This window comes from Cyprinodon variegatus, unplaced genomic scaffold (genome assembly GCF_000732505.1).
Source record: "Cyprinodon variegatus isolate N-32 unplaced genomic scaffold, C_variegatus-1.0 Scaffold70, whole genome shotgun sequence".
Classification (NCBI taxonomy): Eukaryota; Metazoa; Chordata; class Actinopteri; order Cyprinodontiformes; family Cyprinodontidae; genus Cyprinodon; species Cyprinodon variegatus.
This window is the reverse complement of record NW_015150523.1, coordinates 820,280-830,936: the sequence shown is the minus strand read 5'-3', so window position 1 is coordinate 830,936 and position 10,657 is coordinate 820,280. Positions and strand designations below refer to the sequence as shown.

General features: G+C 38.4%; 1 protein-coding gene across 1 annotated transcript in view; it reads left to right on the top strand.

The window, feature by feature from the left end:
• tes (testin LIM domain protein) overlaps nucleotides 1-10,000 on the top strand; it is a 20,707-nt gene extending 10,707 nt beyond the window's left edge. Inside the window, exons 3-7 of the mRNA XM_015372213.1 lie at nucleotides 161-641; nucleotides 3,510-4,031; nucleotides 5,792-6,007; nucleotides 6,085-6,243; nucleotides 7,814-10,000. Coding sequence (XP_015227699.1) covers nucleotides 161-641; nucleotides 3,510-4,031; nucleotides 5,792-6,007; nucleotides 6,085-6,243; nucleotides 7,814-8,005 — 1,570 coding nt within the window. The 3' untranslated portion in view covers nucleotides 8,006-10,000. The remainder of the gene's footprint in view (nucleotides 1-160; nucleotides 642-3,509; nucleotides 4,032-5,791; nucleotides 6,008-6,084; nucleotides 6,244-7,813) is intronic.
• The last annotated feature ends 657 nt before the right edge of the window (nucleotides 10,001-10,657 follow it).

Sequence of the window (10,657 nt, the reverse complement as noted above, 5' to 3'; positions counted from 1 at the left end):
CTCCTCTATTAATGAGGAGCATAATGCTGCTCTTGCTTTAGAAAGGTCCTCTTATACAGCAGTAAACTATTTTTCCAGACTAGGAAGGACTCCTGCAGGCCTGGGGAGCGATATTTCTCTTTTAAGTCACTGAAAAGGTTTTCTTATTATTCTTGTGCAGGAAGATTTGTCGGAACTGTAAGTGTGGCCTTCCTGAGCATGATGTGTCGATGAATTCAGAGGAAAACAAGAAGGTTGGCAAGCTGTTTGAAGACACCAAGTACACGGGCCTCATAGCCAAACTAAAGACTGATGGCATCCCCAGGTACCAGGGCAACATGGTCACCATCACTCTGCCAAGCCCTACCACCGCTCACACTGTGCCCCCTACTGCTTCCTCTACCATCGTACCTCCTGCCACTCTGGCGGGAGCCGCACAGCCTGGTTTCACGCCTGCAGGAACCGCACCTACTGGCTCTCCATCACCAGCTCAGTGGAAGCCACAAGTACAGCCCAAACATGTCGTCGTCAGTCCAGTTAAGGCTACCAAAGTACCGGCCACTGCTAATGCTACAGCAGCCAGCGTGGTTCCAGTTCCTCAGCAGGCCCCAATGAAATCAGTCACCTATGAGTGGGCCCCTCCTGTGTCCAACAAGTATCTGGTAAGATAGTTCGTTCATTCATTTGTATAATTTTTTTATATCATTCTGGCAGAATTTAACAGAACTGGTAACACAAGATGCTCATTAATCTTATTTAAAGCTGGCTTTGATATCAAGGTAGTTGCTTTCTGTAAAGCCTCTGTCACATGTCCCAGAATCTTCTAAAATGCTGGCATGTGCTGAACTTTCTATGTATTTTTTTTTTCTATTTTGGGTGTATAAATAGAGTATTCAGTACGAGTGCAGAGCTTATGTCCAACGACGGCCTAACTTATGCATAACGCACAGCAGCGTAATGCCCATGAAATGTCACAAGCCAGTGTCCTGAAGGGGGCAGCAATGCGCCCAGAGAGGGTTTACAGTTGCAGCAGATTCAGCGTCATGTCTGCTAGGAAGTTTGTTGGTAGTGACCGTGAATGCAGGGAGAATTCATAACACTCACCTTATCGCTCACCCTATGATTAGGGGCGAGTATTGTCATGTTCGTTGACTTACGGTACGTATCACGATACTTGGGACACAATATGATATTGTCATGATACTGCAATATCACTATATATATATATTGCAATATTTTCCCCAACTATCAAATTAAATGTATAGATAAAAAAAGTGCTGTCTATGTTCATCAGAAGATATTGATCATTTAGTTATTTTCGGTACCCATGATGTTTGGGGTTTGAGTCGGTCCATGTCTTCCACTGTGACTGCCTCAACCACAGTTATGGTGCTGCGCTGCAAAGCAAAAGGGCTCCACAGCGCTATCTGCCAGAGTGGCGGTGCAGAGGTAGCCCATTTTCCCTCACTGTTTTAGGTAAAATGTTTTTTTGTTTTTTTTTTATTCGATATTATATCGGACGGCTGAAAATCACGATATATCGCCAAATCTATTTTTTTCCCCACACCCCTACCTATGATAGGGATGAAGTCTGGAGAACGCCCTATTATACCAAAACGCTACCAATTCGCCATTATGTGGTAGCTGTAATTTAAAAACGCATTCAGTGGTCGTTTGGAACACACCAAATGAGTTGGAGATAAGTTCTTGATATGCACAATTTACTCATAGGTTTTGGATCAGCTAGACACCACAACTTTAGTAACTTACCTTTTACGTATGTCAATGATCAGATAACTTACCTGTAACTTATGGCCCAAGTATGGCATACACTGAGATACGTATCAGCGTGAAATGTGCTCATAACTTATACAAAACTGACCCATAACTAATCCAATGTATGCCAGCGATTTTGCCAGAATTCGTACGGGAGAAATACACTGGTTAATCTGTCAAGGTGTGACAGGGGCTTAAAGGACATTGGGGGTGATAAGTGCTGTCTGGGTGCTATATCTGTATATTTATTTGTTTACACAAGGAAGTCCAATTGAGCTTGAAAAAATATTTTTAAGGTAAGTTAAACAATTATGGTACAATTTAACCCTTCTATTTCATCGAGTGATAACTGTAAAAATTTGTCCCGATTGATATTAAGGTCTTACATTGTGTCTGGACATTTTAAAATTGTTGAAGTAATCTAACAATACATGCATAGTTTTTGTAGCCCAAAAATCTTTGTGCCCCTCAATTACTTTATTTCTGGTATGTTACCGACCGTTTCTCGGAGTAGAACTGAGAACCAGTTTTAGCAATCTATTAAGTAATCTGTTACTGCTGCAAGTAATAGATTTGAGCCTATATCACTCTTAGATGTTAGTGAGGGAGTTATTTTTATATTTTTTGTAAGGTTAGTTTTACAGCGCTACAGCGATGCGCAGTGGTTACTAAAGGAATTATGTTGCCTTTTGTCAATGCAGGAAAACGGTTGTTGAAACATATTTATGCACTGTAAACAGGCTGTTTCTTAGATATGGAATTTGCTTTATGAGGCTATTATGTGTGTGTGTGAAGGGTGGTCATAATACAAAAATTTCAGATTGGATATCAGTACTAGAGATAGACTATTGCATCGGTTGGGTGATATTTTTTTTACCAATATTGGCGTGTTTCTCACTGCAGTCACAACCATATGTACCTGCAGGTAGGGTTGTCACGATACTAAACTTTTCAACTCGATACCGATGCTAAGGAAAATATTCGATACTCGATACCATTTTCGATACCACAAGGAAAAAAACAAAGACTCCAAAATTCTACAGAAAAGTTTCATTAATAAATATAATACAATAAATAAATACAATAACTGTTGTATGCTGTGCACAATATTAAGCAAGCTTGATAAAAAACTTACAAATTTAAAATTAAGTGTTCCTTGGCTATGCTTTGCACACATAACAATGACACTAGCCAAACTGGTTAAAAAACAAAAATAATTCTCAGCAGCTGTACCTCTTACAAAAAAAAAAAAAAGTCTGAAACTGAAAAGTGCACAGAATTATTCAATCACACAGTGTTCTGATTGTGCATTTTCCTCTATTCTGCACTTTAGATGAATGACTGTTTAGGTGCCATTGGTAGTGGCACTGTATCGATACTTTTAAAAATGAGTATTGTATCCGGATACAACATTTTGGTATCGATACTTTTTTGAGTTTCGATACTTTTGACAACCCTACCTGCAGGTGACATTTTTACAGTTGAAATAATAAAAAAAATATTTTAACATGTGAGTCTCTGAAATGTAAAACCTGTTCTGGTTGTTCCCGGTCGGCCTTTACTTCTCCTGTCCTTGTTTAGTCTGGAGTTTTGTCTTAAGGAGCCGTGTTGTGGCTCTCTGTGTGATTCAAGGCAGAACAGTTTCTGTTTAGTCTCTCCTGATTGGTTGTGCTGCTCTTCCCTCGCCTCTGTCGGTCAAACATCCTTCTTTATTCAGGAACTGAAGTATATCCGATATCTCTGCCTTCCATCAGGCTGTGCGTTACATCGAGCTGCTCCCACCTGAGAAGCGTCCGGTCGCCGGGACAGAGGGGGCTGCTTACCGCCGGCAGCAGATGGATCGTCAGCTGCCTGAACACGACCAGGACCCTTCAAAGTGCCACGAGCTGAGCCCTGCTGAGGTGAAGCAGATGCAGCAGTATGTGCGTAAATGCAAGGATGAGGCCTTGGGAGTCGGAGACGTCCTGCTGCCGGAGGACATGGCTCAGATCCAGGCAGGGGGACCAGGTGCCGGCGGTAAACTCGGAGGGTCTGCATCTGGGCCTGGTGCTGGTGTTGGAGTGGCTGGAATCTTACCAGGGGGTCAAGTTGGTGGAGCTAATTCTGGCCCAGTTCTTGCGGGTTCTGGTGTTGGTGGATTTGGACCTGCTGGAAGGGGAGCTGGACCAGGACCCACCTCAGGTTCTGGGACTGATCAGTCTGCTGGTCTCAGACCAGCAGGAGGAGCCATGGGTACTGCTACTGCCGGGTCAGTCGGACTTCCACAGAAGAACTTTGTAAGAACTTTCTTTAAATTGCTCTTCTTATTTATGGTGGTCTGTTTTTTTCCCCCTGAAAAGATCTCAATCATGTTCTTAAAGATTACATTTAGTTTAGTCCTTTTGACTTTTCCTCCATCCTATGATCAATTTATTTGATAAAAAAGAAATGTATTTGCAAATTTAAATCATGATTTTCAAAGATAAAACTTCTGCTGAAGAGAAAAGTAACAAAAAGGTCCTGAAACCCGTTGGATTTTAATCTGAATTATTCCCACTTAATTTTAAGCAAAATATAAAAAGTCCACACTTATTTAAATTCTAATGTTTATTTAGAATTTTCTCTTTTCTGGGTCTTTGCTTATTTGATTAATATATCAATGTTCATTTGAATTAATCAATGAATTTAAGAACAGATGCTTTCAGTAAAATAAATAATAAATATAATATATTTAGATAAAAAATTTTAACTAAACAAATGTTTTGAATATAGTAAAAATACTTTATTATGCATTTCTAATTAATTTTGTAAATGAAAAATCAGAAAAATAGCCATAAGAACATTTGTGCACATATTAAGAAAATGGAAATTTTTGATATTTTTCCGTGGATTTGTGTTAATTATTGCTGTAGGCATGTTATTCTTTCAGCAAATGGCATGTTTTACACTCTGCCATAAGTGTGGGTAGCAATCCCATTTCAAAAATTATTTTAGAAGTATTTTTTTTCTCCAATCAGTTTTGCCTAAATAAAAAGAAAAGGGGGAAAAAATGGTACATGGTTCACCCACTTTACACATACTTGTTGATGTTTTTAATTGACTCATCACTCTTCCTTCAATAAACGAAGTATATCTTCTATTTTATATGATACATTTCCCAAGAAAAGTCAAGTAGTAATTGTGCAAAACTATTAAGTTCTCTAAATAAGACAGTTCTGTGCAGTGAAGTCATGTTTTTGGAGGTAAACCGTTTGAGTTTTAGCCATTGGAGACAGCAGCACACCCACTCAGCTGGATTCAGACAAACATGGTTTGAAATCTTTAGATATTTGTGTTTTCTAGTAGAGCCTTTTGTTTCTCACCTTAAAACAAACTGACATCTGTGAGAATGAATGTTGTTCGAGTGACGGCCTAATTAATAAAGTTATTAGATTTCTATAGGGACCCAGTTCTCTTTCAGTGCATCACTGTGATCAGTACTTAAAAAATAAAACAAGTGATGGTGACATTCCCAGACTGGACACTGGGGGGAGCCATGAGGCCAGCTGTGGTCAAAGTGCCTGTTCTCTGATTGACTGGGAGGTCATTGGGAGAACATCTGGGACAAAAAACTCTGCAGCATCATGAGCAGTCCAATCTTTAGTGCAGTTTGACTAAGGTGGCAAAATAGTGAAATGACCCTATGTCGTAATAGTGATATGTGGAACAAACATTGTTGCTTTTTATAAAGTGATTTATAGTCACGGCGATACTTTTCAGTTTTCAGATCAAACACAAGAATTGGCACCAAGAGTTGCCTGAATCCTGTTCTCACTGAGAGAACAGTGAAAATGCTATTATATCAAAGAATAGAAACAAATTTGACCATGATGGTTAACATGTCTGCATTTGTTGTAGACTCATCAGTTTCACCTAAATGTTATAGAAGATAGCTTAGCATCAAACAAGGATTGATTTGGAATATAATGGCTAAACTCATCATCCAATGGAAGTGGTAGATCTTTTCTACCTTTACTACATCCCTATTTTAACACTTTTTCCTCCTTTTCTTTTCAAGTCATGCCATCACTGTAAGAAGCCTATGCTGTTGGGAGAGCCGGCCGTTTATGCTGAGCGGGCCGGCTACGACAAACTATGGCACCCAGCATGCTTTGTGTGCTGCACCTGTAGTGAACTACTGGTGGATATGATTTACTTCTGGAAGAAGGGCAAGATGTTCTGCGGACGGCACTATGGAGAGAGCGAGAAGCCTCGATGCTCTGGCTGTGATGAGGTAATGAGTTAGTTTGGGAACGGAGGCTTTGTTGGCATAAAATGCAGATTTTGATTCATTTCTGTTTGTGTCCACAGCTGATCTTTAGTAACGAGTACACTCAAGCTGAGGGGCAGAACTGGCATCTGAAACATTTCTGCTGCTTTGACTGTGACTGCATCCTGGCTGGAGAGACGTATGTGATGGAGAAGGACAAGCCCATCTGTAAACCCTGCTACATGAAAAACTATGCTGCGGTGAGGCTCTACTCTGCCCTTATTTCAGGAACAAGTTGCCATTCTGAAATGGAACACCGAAAGAATTTTGTACTCTTTCAAAAATAAAAAAAGACTGAAATTATTTAATGTTGAGCAGCTTTAGCTAATAAACCATCATAACTGCAGAAACCTGCGATGAAATAAATATTCTCTTTAATGTAACCTGTAGAATTAAAGTTGATTGACATTCAGAATCTATAAAAAATTGACTGCATGAAGCTACATCAGTGTTGTTCTCATCAGTCAGAGGTTTTTCCACTAACAAAACAGGAAGATGACGAATTATGTTGCAGTTTAATGGACAAAACAGATCCCTTGTTTTCTGCTGCCTGCAAATCTATTCCTGGATCACAACCTAAATTCAGCAGAATATCAACTCTGGTGACTATTTTGGTTGATTTATTTTCAATCTATTTTAAAACATTTAGATTTCTGTATTGCATCATATGACTAAAATAATTGAAGTGGTAACATTTTACTTGCTATAAAACATCTAGGTAAAACATCAAAGAGTTGATCATTTAAGGGATTATGCAAACTTTTTCTAAATTTCTCTTTAAAGGATTTAGCTTTAAAAAGTCTTGCTGTATGAGTGTACTTTGGTTTAAAAAAATAAAGTGGCTTTACATCTGCTTCTTCCTCCATACCAGTTTTTATATCTTAAAATTTTGGATGAAATGTTCCAGTTAATGGCGCTGTTACACCTCGATCATTTAGCCAGCGTATCCCTGACGTCCCAGAATCTCTTAAAACTCTGGCATATGCAGAACTTTCTATGTATTTTTTCTATTTTGGGCGTTTACATAGAGTATTCATAACAAGTCCAGAACTTATGTCGTATGTGTAACGCACAAAAAGATGATTTCTCAAAGGAGTTCCAGCATCAGCTGATCAAACATGCCAAACTGCCATCGCATCCTATACATGGTCAGACCCTTCAATGCTGATGACTTCTTCTTCATCTTGTTCTGGCCCTATTAGCACACAACTGGAATAGAGTCCAATTGATGACATCATGCTGATGTTGGAAGACAGCTAGTATGTATTGCCATCTTAGTCTTGCCGTATCCTCCATGTCTTGTGGAACGTCTGAAGAATTACTGACGGGTTCCTCCTGTTAACCCTCCTTTATACCAAATGCTGCCAATACACCATTATACACTAGCTGTAAGTTAAAGACACATTCAGTCTGGAACACTTCTCTACGCTTATTCTTTAGAGATAAGTTCTTGATAAGTTATGCAATTTACTCATAGGTTTTGGATAAGCTAGACTCCACCATCAGATAACTTACCTGTAACTTATGGCCAGCGTATGAGCATACACTAGCATACATGGTGTACTTGCTGTATGTCGACAAGTGCCAGCGTGCCTATAACTTATACAAAACTTTCCCATAACCAGCATTTTTGCCAAATCTTTCATATGTCGGCATATGCTGGCTAAATCGTCAAGGCGTGACAGCGCCATAGCGATGTTTCATTTATATGTAAGATATTAAAATGTGAGTATGGCTGTTTGAGTGTTGTGATATCCTTCCTCTCCCCAGGAATGTGCTTCTTGCCAGAAGGCGGTGGAGCCTGAGGCTCAGAGAGTTTCCTACGGCGAGCACCACTGGCACGCAGTGCCAGAGTGCTTCAAGTGCTCCGGTTGCACCAAGTGCCTGATTGGTCAGCGCTTCATGGCGGTGAAGAACTGCCTCTTTTGCTCTGTGGAGTGCAAGAAGAAAGTCATGGCTTAGGCAGCCAATCCTGTTTGCCCCCCTCAGCAGAGGGAACAGGCAATGACCGTGATGGTTGTAATCGTTTTAACATACTAATGTGCCTTTTCCCTTTAATATGGAAAGCTACTGTAACAGTGACTATAAACTCAGCTTCTTCGGTTTAGAATGACGGGTAGGGGCATCTTTTTTTAAAGCCCTGCCCTTATTATGATACAATATACATAACCCTGAAGCGTATGCTGTTTGTATCACGTCATCTCTTACCTTACCATTCCACTGCCTCAGAGCAGTAATATGGTGGAAAGAATTTAGACAACAAAATGCAGAAATATATTTTGGATCTGAATATTGTTGCACTGAATGAGAATCAAATTGCACATGTAATTATTTTTCTGTAGCATCTTGCACGTTTTGATGGTGCATCTTGGTTTACAAAAACTTAATTTGGAAAGGTTTTCAAACCTGTCTGCCACCATTTTATCCATCCTTACTGTAGCACTCCACATTCTGCTGTTTTTTTTTTTTTTCTCTTTTGTTTTATTTCTTATTTGTATTTCAGTTAGTTTAAAAAAAAGATCCTTGGTCTTGAACAAAGAAAATGAATAAAATTATTGCAAATTATGTATGAAACTTGTGAAAACTGAAAGCAAAGTGTTCCTTAACAGCTCAGGTATCTAATCCTGCTCTGCATAAATTAGTTGTTTTTTTGTTTTTTTTTCAATAATCTTTTTTCTCAGTTGCCTCATGTAGAATCAGAAACCCCACAGTTCAATCTATAGCAGTAAATCTATAGATACTAAACGCAAGGGAAGGCCTTTTAATTGATTTTGCATATTTCAGTAGCCAGGCAGTTCAAAGTGCTGTATATATTAAAACACAGGGAAAATTATATTGCTAGATAGGTAAAAAAGGGATAATGATTGATAATAAAACGAACAAAAGTTGGATTACAAACCTAAACTGCTAATGTTAGGTAGCACAGTCAAAAGCCATTATGTTTTTAATCTCAATTTAAAGCAATTGAGGGCTTCAGCACTCTTACAGTTTTCTAGCAGTTTATCCAGTTTAGTGGAGAATAAGAACTACAAGCTGCTCCATGTTTGGCTCTGAAGATTTATGCCAGAGGACCTGAGAGGTGTGGGTGCTCTGTTCTGAGATATAGGGAGCCAGAGGAAGGACTGAAGGCCGAGCTGATGTGCTCCACTATCTTAGTTTTAGTGAAGATGTGAGCAGCAGCTTTCTGAATCTTCTGCAGCTGTTTGATCCACCTACTTTTTTGGTTTTAAGTGATATCTTTGTTAAAGGGATAACATTTTCACAAACCATGTGATTTCTTGTTTTGTTCCTAAATATCTCTTTGGCCATTGTAAGAAAACCAAATTTGTCCAGTGTTCTGTAATAACTTTTATCAAAAGTAGGACCAGTCAATTTTTTTCTCGTTTGTTATTTAAGTTAAGCTCACGGTTTTCAGATCAACAGTAAACGTCAGACCAAAATAGACTTTCTTTTTTTTTTTTTGAGTTTTTTCTCTCTGTGTACAAAGGACCTTTATTTTTTATAGTTGATACTCTGCAAACAGAAAATGAGATTAGAGAGAGGGGAAAAGTATGCCGTAAAGGTTATCAAAGCAGAACCTGCGACCTCCCCCTTGATGACTAACGCCTACGTTCATGAGTTGCACATAATTGTCAGAAAATTTCAAACTAGAGTTGCCGTTGAACACTGAACAAATGTAAGCAAAAACATCCATTTCGAACAACATCCATTATTTCTATCATTTGTACTATGTTAGGCTTTTCCATGCATTTAACTGTAGGTTTCTGTTCACTACATCATCTGTATGGTGTCTAAGGCTGCAACTAACAATTATTTTGCAAATTGATTGATCTGTCGATAATTTTTTTGTCAATTAATAATTGGATAGCCAAAGGTTACTTAAAGAAGATTTTTTTTTTACGAAATTAACCAGTTGAACCTGAAACAATTCCATTCAAGGAGTTCTGGATAGAGCATATTGACAGATGAAAACGTTTTGTTTTTTTTGTTTGTTTTTTTTTTTATCTTAAATGCAAAAGGTTCATATGTTTTTTTTGTTTTTGTTTTTTTTTTTTTTACAATTTTTATATAATTTTTGCTCTAAATGGGTTGCTCTGTCACCTAATGGCATGTTTTACAGTCTCTATTCCATTTAATGAGTATTCAATTAATAAATTAGTTGATTATTTCAATAATTGATTAATCATCATTAATCCGATTAATTTTTTCAGCCCTAATGGTGACTGATGTATAAGTTACGTTTTTCAAAAACAAAAAATGCAACACTGATGTTGTAGGGGCCTCAAAAACTCATATATCAAATATCATTTGGTGTTAAAGGGTTAATCATCCCTTTCCCCCTGTGGTCAGTTCGAAAGAATATCCTGCAATACAAATTTGATTTGATTTCAATCATGCTCACAACTAAGGAACCCGTCGCACCATAACTTATGTCTTCATTGGCATGGGAATTTATGCTGCCCGAGGAAAGTAAGGTTTCACTTTCGCCTCTGAACAATATATACTGAAGGCTGCTGTCCCGCAATCTTTTTGACATCTCTGATTTAAAACACATGACTGAAACACTAGTTTATTAGTGGAGTTCTGTAGAGGGTGATGAAATGCTAGTGATGC